This window comes from Gossypium raimondii, chromosome 11 (assembly GCF_025698545.1).
Source record: "Gossypium raimondii isolate GPD5lz chromosome 11, ASM2569854v1, whole genome shotgun sequence".
Taxonomy (NCBI): Eukaryota; Viridiplantae; Streptophyta; class Magnoliopsida; order Malvales; family Malvaceae; genus Gossypium; species Gossypium raimondii.
In genome coordinates this window covers 52,086,714-52,102,130 of record NC_068575.1, presented here as the reverse complement: position 1 = coordinate 52,102,130, position 15,417 = coordinate 52,086,714, and the positions used below count along the sequence as shown (strand labels likewise).

The 15,417-nt window shown below is 34.1% G+C and overlaps 3 protein-coding genes across 3 annotated transcripts; 2 read left to right on the top strand and 1 right to left on the bottom strand.

Moving 5' to 3' along the window:
* Positions 1–3,058: 3,058 nt before the first annotated feature.
* On the top strand, positions 3,059–7,088 carry LOC105803092 (uncharacterized). The gene is given in 10 exon segments (XM_012635088.2): positions 3,059–3,476; positions 3,655–3,716; positions 3,977–4,006; positions 4,008–4,026; positions 4,172–4,270; positions 4,459–4,545; positions 5,178–5,294; positions 5,498–5,590; positions 5,842–5,872; positions 6,293–7,088. Coding segments are annotated over 10 exon segments (864 nt in total). The 5' UTR covers positions 3,059–3,371; the 3' UTR covers positions 6,514–7,088.
* On the bottom strand, positions 6,705–10,306 carry LOC105803091 (uncharacterized). Its single transcript, XM_052623325.1, has 8 exons — positions 10,298–10,306; positions 8,690–9,153; positions 8,497–8,571; positions 8,259–8,420; positions 8,005–8,070; positions 7,636–7,701; positions 7,189–7,248; positions 6,705–7,086 (listed from the first exon to the last, which is right to left on the bottom strand). Exons 2-8 carry the CDS (start codon positions 9,125–9,127, stop codon positions 6,913–6,915), a joined length of 1,041 nt encoding a protein of 346 aa, XP_052479285.1. The 5' UTR covers positions 9,128–9,153; positions 10,298–10,306; the 3' UTR covers positions 6,705–6,912.
* Positions 10,307–10,798: 492 nt separating this feature from the next.
* LOC105803093 (small nuclear ribonucleoprotein SmD1a) lies at positions 10,799–13,368 on the top strand. The gene is made up of 4 exons (XM_012635089.2): positions 10,799–10,965; positions 11,076–11,152; positions 12,822–13,013; positions 13,119–13,368. Exons 1-4 carry the CDS (start codon positions 10,952–10,954, stop codon positions 13,178–13,180), a joined length of 345 nt encoding a protein of 114 aa, XP_012490543.1. The 5' UTR covers positions 10,799–10,951; the 3' UTR covers positions 13,181–13,368.
* The last annotated feature ends 2,049 nt before the right edge of the window (positions 13,369–15,417 follow it).

Here is a 15,417-nt window from a genome sequence, read left to right as displayed (position 1 = left end):
ATTGGAATTGAATCATATAAATGCAATATCACTATTCAATTAATAGAATTATTTTATTTAAAAATATAGTTATAGAAAATAATATTTTAATATACAAATAATGTCAATCTGGATAAGCAATTTCTTTCTGCTATTTAGAGATAAGCGAACCAATCTAGGGTTGTGTCATGATTGCCCTTTTTCTTTTTTCTGGTAATTGTCACGTCTTATATTAGCTCAAAGTTACAGTAATTGTGATCTCACCCTCTATTTATCCATTGACTTCGAATTTGATTATAAAAATAAAATCTATTTCCTCCAACTGAAATCAAATTCAGTTTATGAAAATATTAAAATATTTAAATTAAGAAAATACAAGAAACTAGAATTTGTTAAGTACATAAACAGATGTCTTTATGTTGTATTTAAAAAAAACATGTAGTAAAATCTTAACTTTGTTTGTAGAGTTAAAATTTTCACGGTTAGCATACCAAAAATAATTCATAGTAAAATATTAAAAATAGAATACATGACAACTTTTTAAATTTATTTGTGGAGTTGAAAAGTACACTTGCTAGTGTATCAAATATTAACCCTTGTTATATAGTTTTAGTATTTTCCATGTTTGTTTTACTATTCATTATCGGGTTTGTGGTTGTTCCTTCCAATAATACTGTTTTAGATGTCCGAATTTACATTCTCTCTTTTGAAGTATAATGTGTCTTATCACTTGTATCCAATGAGAAATGTAAGTAGTTAATTGATTTAGTTTTAAATTCTTATAAAAAACAATTAATTTTATAATTGTTTTATTTATTTTAATGAACTAGTAATTTTTTTAATTGAGTTATTTTTGGTTAATTCGTAATACCAAAATTTTTTGAGCAACTAAGTAAAAATAATTATGTAATTTTAAATTTTATATAAAAATTATTTATTTCTAAAAACGTAGATGGTATCTATGAAAATAATTGAAAGTCGGGTATTGTCCAAAAAGCTGAAGTTGGAGACGTAAGAGGAGTTGCTTTTGAGTCACAATCAAACCATGTATATGTAGTTGTGATGCAAGTGCTATATATCTTGTCAAATTTACCAAGAAGTTGCTGCTTCTTGTTTACCTGTGCTGCCTAGCGTTATCGAATAGACATGAGTTGAAAAACTTAAAAAGCAACTTTCATTCACCTACGTCTTCTTCTTTGGTTCTATCCAAAGTGATAAGAATTTAAGAGCATGCCGACCTATAATATATCGCAACTCTAGAAGCATGCATCAATCAAAAAGGTGACGGTTCAATCATTGGAACGGGGAGATTTTCTTTTTCCATATAAAGCCAATCTAGCTAGCATGCTTATTATAGAGTTATAGTTTGTCGTCATTTTATACATATATATGCAATGAAGTGACAGGCTGGTACAAAATAGGTTAGTTTTCATTTTCTTGTATGAAAACTGCGTGTTGCGAAAATGATTTAATTGATGCATGAAACGAAGAATGGCTTAAAATATATATAGATATCCTATATATGTTAGGACACATGGCATGTTTCTTAGGAGGTAGGACCTAGTTAGCACAAGGATGACCCTTTGGGGCACTATGGATTGCCCCTGGGCAGCCCTTTTTGGTTGATGGCCGCATTCAGTCTGATCTTGGGAAAGTGGAATGTGCTAATCATTTCCAATTATATTGAATTGACTTAAACTTGGGCTACTTTAGATGCTACCTAAGTAGTCCTATTCAAAGGAGTCACATTAATTCACAAAGTTTAATTCTGCGGTTTTACACTAGTTTTGAGTTGGATTTTTTTACGTTTATATGAAAAGAAATCATATTTAAAGGATCAATATTCTATACTCATTTGGGAGATTTAGTTCCCATGGCATCCTAATCATTAATAAGTTACCAAATTATGAACTTATAATTTATTACTGATTTTTTAATTAGTTTTATTACTAATTCTCTTAAAACTAATATTTGATCATCTGTAAATATTTGAAGAATCCCAATTTAATGGTTTGATTGTTGCTCTCGAGGGCATGAAATAACAAGAGAATACAAATTTGTTTTCATTATGAACAAAAAAAAAAAAGCAAGTGCAAACGAAAATAAATGCAAGAGATTTATGGGAAATGGTTTTGGTCCAAATAGCACAACCTGATAACCTCCTCAAGGTAGGGTGTGCAAAATTCGGGTAAAACCGAAAAAATTCGGTTAATCAACTGAATTCGGTTAATCGGTCGGTTAATCGAATTTTTCGGTCGGGGGTCGGTTAATTATTTTTTGATTTTTTAGTTAACGGTTAATTCGGTTCGAAATCGGTCGGTTAATCGATTTTTTTCGGTTTAACCGAAAAAATTAATAAATAAAATTATAATATATAAATAGGCCCACTATTCACCTAAACCCAATTCAAACCCAAGTATTCAACCCAACCTAATTACCCAACCCAACCCAATCATAAAAATTACAAATAATTTAACAAATAAAAATAAACTTCTAAAACTAATACTAAAACTAAAGTCTAAAAGTCTAAAAATAATTTAATTATGTAGTGATTCAATTGGGTTAATTTGGGTAATTCGGTTAATTCGGTTAATTCGAGTAATCCGGTTAATTCGGTTAATTCGGGTAATTCGGTTAATTCGGTTAACCGACCGAATTAACCGAAAAAATTTAAGTTCGGTTAATTTTTTTTAAAAAAATTTTAGTTCGATTAATGGTTAAAAATTTTAAAAGGCCAGTTAATTCAGTTAATATTATTTCGAGTCAGTTAACCGGTCGGTTAACCGAATGAACACTCCTACCTGAGGGCTCATACCCAAATCAAAATTAAGAGAAGAAACCCAGAAAACCATTGAAAGCCCATTTTAGAATCAGATGCCATGCATCCATTCAACCTTTGAAGTTCATGCAAAATACACAGCGATAACAGTCAAAATCGATTTAAGCTAAATCTTTGGATGCTTCTTTTTTCTAAATTCCAAAAGTTTGTGTGTCCCAAAGATATAAGCTAAACTTACAACCAAACATGAATGTGAACAACGACAAACAGATTGTCTCGTTGCTGGACCTTTGATGATCGAACTCAATAAAAGAGAAGCAGAAAGAGAAACGCACGTTAAATATGTATACTATATATATGCAAGAGCTTTACTTGATTGTAGCAACAATTATCTAAATTTAGATAAATATGGGTACCTTTCTGTTAAAAAGAAATTTTGGGTTGATACCTTGAAAAATCAAAAAAAAAAAAAGGAGGAAAATTTGGGTTAGTTATTCTGGTAAAAAGATCGTGGAATTGAGGGCACGGTCGTCGTCGCATTGCCAACGACCACCATCATTGAAACGACAACCGCTGGAGCCCCTGGAGGCAAAGGCTGTTCTCGTTTCCCGACATGGCGGATGTTTTCTTTACCTGGGTTTCAGCTTTTAGAATCGTATTTTCTCTCCTTTTCCTCGTCGCCACCGCTTCCGTCCTCCTTTCCCTTCCCATCGAAAAGGCATTTCCTCCTTTGTTTTTTTTTTTTTTCCATAATCCGCCTTCTTTAAATTTTGTTTTATACATATTTTACTCAATTAAACAATTCCATATTTAAAACTTCTTTTTATTGTGTTTTATTTCATATTTGCATGATTGCATCTCTGCAACTTTGTTAATTGAAAGGATTGATGATGCAGATGGTGAAGGGTTTCCTGTTCTGGGTTAAGGAAGATCTTGGGCAATGGGGTCCATTTGTGCTGTAAGTTAGCACTGTTTATTAATGATTGGCTGAATCTTAAATCATTCAGTTTTGCTGCATTGATGTGTACATTGTTGATTTTTCTTCTGATTTATTCTAATGTTCAAGCACTGTTTATTAATGATTGGCTGAATCTTAAATCATTCAGTTTTGCTGCATTGATGTGTACATTGTTGAACATAAGTTGAAATGTCCCTTTTTTTTTATGTTTATTCAACTTCAACCTGTGTGCGTCAAACATATCTTTCTTGGTATTGCAGGGCCTTATCGTATATTCCTCTCACGATCCTTTCCTGCTTCGATTCTTACCGTGGGTTCTCATTGCATTCTGCATTTAGATTAAAATAATTATATTATTGGTTTTGAAACCTCATTCAATTGTTTCGATATAAGTACAACGAGCACTCGTATGCTTTCTATGAAAGAGACAAATCCGTTCTTTTGTTGGTTAGCAGCTAGGGGGAGGTTATCTGTTTGGGCTGTCAGTGGGGTTTATGGCTGATTCAATTGGTGCTACCCTAGGGGCTACCGCTGCATTCATCCTTGGCCGAACAGTGAGTCTATTGAGCTACTGTGTGATGTGGATCATTTCTTAATATAAGCATGCACAATATGTTCTTGATAAAACTAAAGTCAGATTTTTGATCAAGTAGTGCTACTCATTGATTGAATATTTCCTAGTTTTTTTCTCCCTCTCGGGCAAGAATAAGTTTTTTAAGCCTTTCATTTGCTTTTCTGGCAGATAGGAAAATCATATTTGATCTCCAAGCTAAGGAATTACCCAAAGTTCCAGGCTGTTGCTAATGCAATCGAGATATCTAGTTTTAAGGCAAGAGTTTTGTGTCTTTTCTGAGCTTATTGTGCCTGCTTGTAACTATTACAGCTTGGTGAATATGTTGCGTCCGCTTCTTGTTGTATGTTTTAATTTATTTTCATCTTCTTAGGATATACACAATAAGGCTATCATATGAACTACTTAAATGACAATGATGAATTTCAAATTCAATGGCACTGGATCCAATCATTTCAGGAGCTTTATGTTTAACTGTGTGGATGTGTTTCTTTATGCCTCGTCATGTGAAATGGAGTGTTCCAGTTGATGGTCGCTTCCTGCAATTCATATTTCTTGAATGCTGTAGTTTTTATAGTTAGAAATTTTGAGAAATGCGTTGGAATCCCCTTCTTTGGCTTGACAACTCTCTCTATATATGCATCATGTCACTAAATAGTTCTTTAAGAAAATGGGACTTGTAGTACTGTACAGTCCAATACTGTATAATGAATTCCAGGAACTAAGTTTGCTTGATAATTCTATTTATAAGCTTCCAAAAATGCATTGAACATTTGATTTTTTATTTACTACACAAATATTTTGAAATCTTGTAGATCGGTCTACATTTTCTATTGTATCATGGAACTCTATGCTTTGGTTAATTTTCTGTGTCTTTTTGGTCCCAACAGATGGTTTTTCTGCTTCGGCTTGTTCCTTTATTGCCGTTCAGCTTGTTGAATTACTTACTTTCCGTGACTCCAGTTAATCTCAGTGTGTACGTGTTGGCATCTTGGTTAGGAATGACGGTAGTTACTCCCCTAACTATCTCCTGTTTCATTTATCGGAGATGATTGATCATGCAAGATGCTGTTCTTTTTATAACCTTTAGTACTTGTTTGGCAAACAAGTTACCATTGTCTTGTCCTTGCTTTGAGATTTCTTCATTTAGTTCTTTTTTGGTTGAACTTTTATTGAAGTTGTTAAGTCTCTTGCTTTCTTCTTATTACAGCCTTCCATATTCGGCCTGGCATATATCGGGACTACAATAAAGGACCTTTCAGATGTCACACATGGATGGAATGAGATTTCTACAATTCATCAAGTATGTATTATGACCCGTTTATGTTAACTTTTTAAAGGATATTTGATCCTTAACATGCATTTAGCAGCTATTACAGGATATGGGATTTCACAATGTTGAAATATTTCTATCTTGGTTATTGTTAGTGAAGGATTTGAATAGTCTTCTTTCCCGTAAAATAATGATTTATATTGGATTAGAGGTTTCTGATTCTTCCTAGGATATTGCTTAATTTCCTTATCTCTTGAACTGATCTTTGCCTCCGAATACAGGTTCTTATGGCAATCGGCTTTTGTGCATCCGGTAAGCGCCTATTGCCCTTTTGGATGATAAAGCATATCTGAAGCTAACTTCTCAACCTGTGTAGTAGCTTGGTCCAACTCATGGTCCAAGGTCCAATCTAGTTGTACTTACTTGCTAGTTTTTAAGGTTAAGAAACGAGCAGGGGACCATATAACATGATTTTCAGTCAGGTTATGCAAACTAGTTCTTACTTAAAGCTTGGAGAAGGGATATATTGGAGCGAGGATTAGATTTATACTGAACTCAGAAAAGGACAAAGGCTGAAAAGTTGTATTCTTACATGGGAAAGCAATTTTTCTGTTTATCACTATCAAAGTTTCCACAAACCTGACAGCATTTAGCATAGGTAAAAAATTTAACAGGATGATGGATCGTGTTTTTGACATAATTTTGCTTTGTTGTTGCTTCTTTATTTCACAGCAATTCTGCTAATTTGGATTACTAAAGGTGCCAAGGCTACTTTGGAGAAAGCACTGGCTATCACCAATGGTAAAACGGAGAGATTCTTTGCCCCAGCAATGCTCCCGATAGTGCCAGAGTCTCACTCTCCCATGGATGCTGAGAAGCCTCTCTTAATTACAGTTGACTCGTCCAGGGAGAGAAACCAGAGACAAGAGTCTTCTATGTCGACTCATTCCTAACTTCTTTTACTTCATCTATCATCCCCCCCCCCCCCTTTAAAAAGGAAAAAGGCAAAGGCCTTCAAGAGGAGTAAGATCTTTTCGTGATGGATTTTGGATTTTCTTTTTTTGGATCCAGGGCCACCCAAAGCCGAAAGTAGCTTTAAAACTTAAAGAAATAGGTAGCAAATGGTTGTTCAGCAGTTACAAGCTCACAGCTAAGAGATTTCAAAAGTGCATTCAACTAAAGCTTGAAACACTAGCCACTGTTCTGCAAGACTATGTTTTGAAACTACTAGTACTACTTAGGTTCTATTGTCCACAAAAGAAACGAAAATTTGGATCAATAGTATTTAAGTTGATGTAGTTAAAAGTTACTCTTTAAGCCGAGCAGATAAAACAGTTAGGTGTGGCGTTGGACTATCTATGTGACTCGGTGCAAAAGTCATCAACCAGTGCCCTTGGCATCATGTAAAGGCCTCTGCTCTCTAACAGCTGAGTTGCTGCTGATGGATTTATCTCTAGCAACTTCGCCATCATCTCCTCAAGAGGTTCATTTATCATCTGTTCATGGAGAACATAGTGACCATATCCCTGCAGATTTTCACACACACAAATTTGACTCAATTCAGAAAACATTTCCACGATTCCCTTTTAAGTGCCTTATATGGTAAAGGCATGACATGTGACAATTACCTCAAAAAAAACAAAAGGATTAGAAGTTGGTTCACCCCCCAATCTGCTTCGACTTAATTCCTGCACCATAGAGTTTCCACTTGAATGCAAACATATATTATAATGTCATGTATTACAATCTAGGAGTAATTGACCCCATGTTTTTTTTAATCCAAAGCTAATCAGTTGAATCTTTGAATAAACCTGAAGAACTGTTTTATGATATGGCTTTATACAACGATGATGGGTGAAACCTATAGCCATCCAAAATGACTCAAAAGTGAAGATTAGTCGTTGGAACAAACTTCATCCGAGCTTCATACAATTATTGTAATGCAATGGAGTAAAGTATAAATAATTCTATTCAGGCATGCAGGTTAAAAGAAGAAAGAACGACATGATGTGATATGCATATAAAGGCACTCGCAGCAGGATATATTGAAATTGGACATAAAACGTAAACACTACCTTGACTTGCAACTGCAGAAACTTGACATAGTCAATAATATCATCCAGTGCATTTCCTAGGCCACGCTGCAAAAGAGAAATGTGATAAATCAAGGGATCAAAGCTCCTCAGTTTAACAAAATAATTTAGGTAAAGTAACATTGCTGCTTAACCTCTTCCATGGTTCCTTCGATGGAGTTGTTCTTGTTATCATTATTATTGTTCATGTTAAGCAGCTAAATTGTAAGACAAATATGAATAAAATGAAATGGAAGATTAATAAAGAAAAGTTCTGTTGACAAATATGAGATTATATATCAATTTAGATTGCTAATGGAAAAAGTACGCTTTCACCTAGGTTCTTTTCTTGTTCACAAAGAAATGAATTACCTCAGAAGAACTTGGAAGCAGTTCCTGCAATGCCTTGATACTTTCATCTATTCGTAGCCTGCGTTGCTGTGTATATAGAAAATATATTATCCAAGTAAAATGTTTGATAAATTCAAACTCAAATAATGAGACAGCATCCAAATTCCAAATTCATATATATCAAAATTGCAAGGGTAATAACCATTGAAGCGTGCATTTCAGATTCACAGTACAGTACTAGTATGTTTGAAGGCTAGGAAAGATGATATACTTACACGATCAATTGCAGCAGCTCTTGATTTGGGTGCATGGTACAGTGGTTGGGACTGGAAACTGGGAGCAGAAATGGTTTCTTTCGATTGAAGGTGAGAAACATTACCATCCTCTGCTTTTGGTTTTTGCATCCAGGAAGCATGATTTTGCTGAAAGACACAAAGCTGCATTATGAGTAAGTTTGTGCTACAAGAGGCTCAGATGGATGAAACAAGATTAGAAGATAGAGAAAGAACTGACCTGTGCATGGAACTCATATTCCGAGCTTGAAATTCTGCTCATAGGTATTCTATCATGTTGCCTCAAAAATCTTTCCTGTCAGACATGAATACAATCAGTCCTTTGAAGGTAATAGCAAAGGAGTTTTATCAGAAATGAATCCTGCAAGAAAAAAGAAAAGAGCAATCATTTTTTATGAGGCAGTTTTTTATACGCTTGCTGAAGCTTCATGATTGTTGATTTCAGTGGGGTAAGCAGATAGCTTTAGATTCCACTGCTCGGACTCCAGGGAGTAGCCATCTGGACCAGAGCTGAAAGCCTTTCCTTCATTGCTATGCAGCAACTCTCTTTGAATTTCGGAGGCCCCATCAACAGTATGTATGCCACCAATAGGAGAACCAATGCTCTCTAAGACATCAGCAGTAGGAACCTTTTCAAGATTTTCTGTCAGAAATTCAACATAACTATGAGGTGTTTTGGGACAATCAATCCACTGAGATAACGATTGGAGACTAGGCTGGTTCCTGTTTCTTCCCGTTGGCGTAAGTAAGACTGGGTTTGTATCATCTACATAGTCATACGGGAACTCATTGACACTCCCACCAGAATTCAGTGACATCAAGGGGTTCTCATGACCAGGTTGTCCATCCATATCCCCTGAAGTAAAATCACTTGACCCTTAACTAGTAAAAGACAAAGAACAATCAATTACTACTAGGACAAAATACTTACAAATAGCACATCATCATACTGCAGCAAGAAGAACGAAAAACTACACTTAGTCATAGTGAAAACTGAGAAGTGAACACTGGAGCATATTTTAGCCTATTGCCAAGGCTTCTTAGTTAAAATATAACATAATATCATAGCAACAGCCAAGACCCAAAAATTTTATAGTTGCATCTCTTGGAACTGAAGTACAAGCAAACACAAATTGCACGGAAAATTCATCAGGAGGTACATGGACCATGCATGATTATAATTCAATCATCATTTGTATGAACAGATAATAACGATGCTTGAGGATTTCTGATCAGAAAACAGGAATGTGGAAGGTGGAAACAAAGTGGATGAAATAAATAAGAGTCTATAACGAAATGCAACAGGTATATTCAATCTCATAGTAACATTAAATCAAAGATTTAACACCATCCATTATTTGTTCATGCTAAGAACCTAAGAATATGTTCTTCATTTAATAGTTGAACTTGAACGAAAAAATATTTGAGAAGTTTAAACAGCGCAAAAGTTGTAATGCCTTCAAATCTAAGCATGTTAAAAGAACATAGATAAATACCTTATCTTATGATAGACAAGTTTATATCAAGAAAAAGTTGTAAAGGTTTAAAGTAGCAACAAAGAGCTCATAAAACTCAACATAACAAGAGAAGTATATATAGGGGTTAAAAAAGCAAAACTTGGATATGGAAAACTGATTAATCATCTTTCTCCATCTTTGGTTCTAATCCAACAAAATAAAACAAAATTTAAGCAGGATTTCTCAAAAATCAACAGGCCAAAGCAAAGAAACCCCCAACAAACAATGACAAACAGCTTGTAAACTAGAAATTCATGGCGCAAACAAGCTCAAAAAGAGGCAACATCTTCTCCCTGCTATTAAAGATTTAGAAAGAACACACCCATGTTAAAAAACAAAGGAGAACAACATAAAATGACCAAAAAAAAAAAAAGTAAAATCCAAAGTTGAAGAATGCTTTGGCAATGCCATCAATAGTCATGGCAAATCGCAATAGATAAATAGTAAAACATTATTAACCTATATTCATGAATCTTTACATAATGAAAATCGAGAAGGACTTACATTGGTGATCAGAGGTGAGGCTTTAGAAATGGGGTTTAAGAGAAAGGGGGGGGGGGGAGGGACGAAAAAATGGGGCAGGTTCTTTAGCTGTCACCTTTGCACGGACTACCAGCCTATACGTACTTATAACAGAACACTTCGGCAGCAGCCAGCAGACAATGGTGATGGGTATGATAAAATTACTATTTTATCCCATCCCACACTCAATGCAGTAAAACTATGGTTTTTTTTTTATATCATGGGTTACTATTTCCACTTCCACAAGTAGAATTAGAAAAGTATGATGTGTTTCATTTTTTTAATACATTTTTTATCCTATTTCAATCCATTCACATGTCTTGCTTTTATTTTGTATCCAGATTGTTTAGACTTATATTTAAAAGAAAAAAAGATTTGATGAGTGGTGAGAGTGTTGGGCCATCACCTCAGTAAATGAATGGCCCAATATTTTAACAACTGGTCTAGCTACGGCGTCGTTTTATTATGAAGTCAAAAGTGGCCTTTTAGCAGTGGCCCGACCCCTAAATCACCCCCGACTCCGATACCTGGTAGAAGCAGCACACAGGTCCATCTCCGTCTCCTCTCTTTCCCGCTTCCTTCGACTTGCTTTCTCGCCTTTTGCTTCAAACCCTACTTCTCTTCTCTCTTCTCAAAATGAAGCTCGTCAGGTCAGTTTTAGTTTCCTCTTCAACCTCAGCTCTTGATTTTGAAACATAAAACATAGACAACTTTTTAGATTCTCTTCATTATGGTTTCGGTTTGAACAAACAATCTGCAGGTTTTTGATGAAGTTGAACAATGAAACGGTGTCGATTGAGCTCAAGAACGGAACCGTCGTTCACGGCACCATCACAGGTTCCTCTATTTTCCCTCTCTTCCTCTTTTTTCCCCTTACATTAGGGTTTAGCTAAACCTTAACCCCTGCGCTTTGGCCAAGTTGTAAATTGTTTGTTATAATTTATTGTCAATATGCCATAGTTGTTGAGGGTTTGTTTTTACATTATTTTGTTTTTCTAAAATGAGTTATGCCAATTAAAATCCTAGTTCCCATCTCGGTTGTGCATTCTGTAGCTAGCCTTTTCTTATATTACTTTCTTTAAAAACTGTGAACAGATTTAACTGATCACGCATGATATCAGTTATCCATTAGTTATACCTTTTAAGATGAACTGGTTTTGCACTCAGTATGCTGTAGTGTTGACTATTCTGCTTATTGAATTTGCAGGTATGATATTATTATGAGTTCGTTAATACTAGATGAAATTGGGTCAATTGTGGACTTTCTTTATGCAATTAACTGATTACTATATGCGCAAGTTTCTTTTTACCTCTTTGTTGTTATTGACGACTTTGTGTACAGTGGCGGAGTCGGAAAATATTTAAATTGTATTTTTTTATGATAGTAAAAATATAATTTTATCATTTTTAAAGGGTTAAATCAAAATCTTATCATTTTGGAGGGCCAAAGTGCAATTTTACCATTATTAATTTAAAATTTTATAAATTATAAAGGGCTTAAATTAAATATTTACCATTTTAGGGCCCTCTGGGTCTCTCCTCCACTGTTTTGTAGTTTTAATAATGGACCTGTTTATTTCCTTTTAGTTCTTATTATTTACTCTGTCTTGCTGAGTTTTTGAAGAGTCAAATCACACCGGCAAATTCATGTCTATCTACGCAATGTCTTATTAGTACCACATTGCGTGATTATTATTATTTTGATAGAAACCACATTGCATTATTTAATTTACTGTTTTCATGAGAACCAATGTTTTTGGAACCGATCAGACCACTGTTTCCCAGTTGGGGCGGTTTAGAGCAAATAAATCAGTAAAAATTCAAAAGATAAAATATTACTTAAAAATTATAAATAAATAAAAAACGGTTCAACTGGTCCAGACCGGTTTTCTGGTCAACCAGACCAGTACCCCCGGCTGGTTTTGGGTTCGGCTAGCCAGTTTGGTCCAGTTCAGACAACACTGATGAGAACACTATAGTTACTGTGCCTAACTTTAATAATGAGACATACTTTGAAGCCATTCTTCTCCTGGAAAAGATGCAATGGTTTTCTTTGACACAACTGATCGTTACTTAGGACACTTTAAGCTCATGATGATTTGTATAGATGGAGAAATAGTGTGATGATATCTTGCTAAGGGGAAAAATCTTTTTCTAAGAGCATATAATATTTGACTTTGATCGAAATTCACATAAACATGTGCGTCCACATTTTGCAGTAGCTAGTAACATGTGTTCCTTCTGGCCTCCCAATAATAGGTTTAGTCCTACATTACTGGATTTCTTGCTCACAGATGTGCTGCTATGTCTCTCACTCCCTCTTATTTTGTATTTCTATAATAAAAAGTTTTTTATATATGTTTCTAACTTTGGCAGCATCTGTTTGGACCGTAAATATTAGAGTTTAAAGACAGTTAAATATTCTTAGTGATTTCCTGATTGAACATACACACATATTGGTAAGGCATTTTTCGTTGACTGATTGGATTTGATATGTTTGTTTTAGGCGTGGATATCAGCATGAACACCCATCTGAAAACAGTGAAACTTACATTGAAGGGGAAAAATCCAGTGAGTTTGGATCACCTCAGTGTGAGGGGTAATAATATTCGCTATTATATCCTGCCTGACAGCTTAAATCTTGAGACATTGCTGGTTGAAGATACACCAAGGGTGAAGCCCAAGAAGCCAACAGCTGGTATTCTCATTTCTTCCTGGCTTCTATCTTCTCTGTTTGAATGCCCTGCTTTTATAAAGTTGTTTTCTTGTAGTATTTATCTTTGTAATGCATTTCCAAATTCAGGCAGGCCTTTGGGACGTGGTCGGGGTCGTGGGCGTGGACGTGGACGTGGTCGAGGCCGTTGAATATGTTGCTCTGTTTCCAAATTTTTGTGACCGCTGGATGTGTAGGCAGCTTTGTTGTAGTGAGAATTTGTGGGCGATGCTACGAATTTTAAAGGAATTGTATTGGTGTTTTACTGTTCTGTGTGATTATTAGCCTGGGTTGAATAGCTTAATCATGAATCCAGAGGTTCACCGCTCTTTCGTTTTCATTTCTCCTCTTACCCCATTTTTCTCGTATCATTTTACAAATTCAAATAAACAAATAAATAAAAAGGTGCAACTGCTTTTAACTTTTCAAAAGCACCCACTGAAAATTTTTCAGGATTCAGTTTTAATATATAAATAATAGGTTGGGTATGAGTAAGTTGAGTATTTACTTTTAGATTAAGGTTTGGTAGTTCAATTCAATGCAATCTCTCGTTAAACCCTGAATTCCGTAATTCTATAGACGGAAGGTAGTTACCTTTTGAATTTATCCAAAATTTTCTATTTAATTTGTACTAATATAGTATTGATAATCAATAAAAATAAAAGCGTATGACAAAATAAAAATTTAAGTATAAATTAGATCTAAGTTCCAATTAAATGTTTTTAACCAAATTCATTACATATTAACTCAACTATAAATATCAAATCAAATCAAATATGCAAGTGCTTTCTCTCTTTGGATGCCCGATTCCTTCTAGCGTGGCGAGTTTATTATTGATTTTGGTGCAAACGTACCACAATCATCCCTCCGGATGAATTTATTTTGGCATTAAGCATAGGTGAAGGAAATGACGTTGCAGTGAGAATTGATTTTTACCATTTTAACCTTCCATGTTGTTGTTATGAAATACAATTTTAATTTTTATTATAGAATAATCTTAATATGTTTTAATTTTTTAAAATAAATGTATACAAATGTCATAATAATTTATTATGTGATATATATAATTTTGGCTTTATAATAATTTAATAAACATATAAACTTTAGTATGACTTAATTATAAATAAGTAGGTGTATGAATAATAAAAAATAAATACAAATATAATCAATAATAAAATTATCATTTTAACATAAATAAAACTTCAATATATTTTATTATTTAATATAAAATATAATTAGTTATTTTACATATGTAACTTAATTTAATGTCTTTTAACAATCATTTTATGATTTCACCTATTATTACAAGCTGCGGTTAGTTTTCGACATATTACTCATTATTGATTTTAATTTTATTCAATCTCACTATTATAATCATTAATCTTACCGTTATCTCTATTTTCAATCTCGATGAAACTAAATTTACTGCTGATGTAAAGAAAAAAATTAATTGTAAAGAATAAAAGTATGTGCATCACCAACTCATTATGTTGGTGATCCTTAAAGCTATATAGTTCACCTAAAACTTCCCTTATCTTTCTATTTCATTTTATTATCCTGAGGTGCCCTCAGCCCAACCACCTCACCTTGCTTTTTATGATTCTGGTTCTATTTTTTTGGAAATAGCTCTCTCTCTCTTTCATTTTTGAGGTGCAATCGATGCAAAATCACCCAGGTGGCCATATGTGACTCATATTTCTCCGACCCCAATAATGTCTTCCATTTTTGTACCCATAAATGAAAATTCATTACAAGTTCAAATCTCAAAGGTCGTTTTCATTTGCATAAAGTGAAATCTTTGTGTTTCAATCATTCTTTTAAACTGCTTTATTACTGCATTAGTCTCAATTCCAAGAGCGTTGGTCAATATCCGAGGAGTAATTAAGGATGCAAGATTGTTCCAATGTTGTAAGATGAAGCTGTCACTTTAATTAAATAAATTATTTAAAATTATAAAACTTGAATTTTTGTTTTAAACCAAGATTCTACTACTTGGGTCCTCCTTAGGCAGTCCAAAAAGGCGAATGCAACTGATCAGCTGGCCTAGGAGATGGAAAACTGGAAACAAATTGGCATAAGAACCATCAAAATGTCTAACTGTAATTCCAATATCTTCCAGAAAGCTCTTCTTTGTTGTCTTATGGTGTAAGATATGACTCCTTATCTAAGTCACATTTATTTAATGATTAGAACAACCTATATTAAATGCCCTGATAAGAAATCAATTTCTTTCATCTGTATACCGACAATTGATTTTTATCTTTTTCTTTTATAAGACGTGAGGTGAGGAATGAGGGTGGTCAAACTTTTCAATGCTGTTTTTTTATAGAACCAAAATATAAATAAAATAAGACGTGGCAAGAGATGAGTAGGGAGTGATAGAGCAGAA

Coding starts and splice junctions, on each gene's coding strand:
- LOC105803091 (XM_052623325.1), bottom strand. CDS start 9,127: ATGGATGGACAACCTGGTCATGAGAACCCCTTGATGTCACTGAATTCT. Junction 8,572..8,689: donor ATCATGAAGCTTCAGCAAGC/GTATAAAAAACT, acceptor CATGTCTGACAG/GAAAGATTTTTGAGGCAACA. Junction 8,421..8,496: donor AATATGAGTTCCATGCACAG/GTCAGTTCTTTC, acceptor CTCATAATGCAG/CTTTGTGTCTTTCAGCAAAA.
- LOC105803093 (XM_012635089.2), top strand. Junction 11,153..12,821: donor CGTTCACGGCACCATCACAG/GTTCCTCTATTT, acceptor TGTTTGTTTTAG/GCGTGGATATCAGCATGAAC. Junction 13,014..13,118: donor GCCCAAGAAGCCAACAGCTG/GTATTCTCATTT, acceptor TTCCAAATTCAG/GCAGGCCTTTGGGACGTGGT.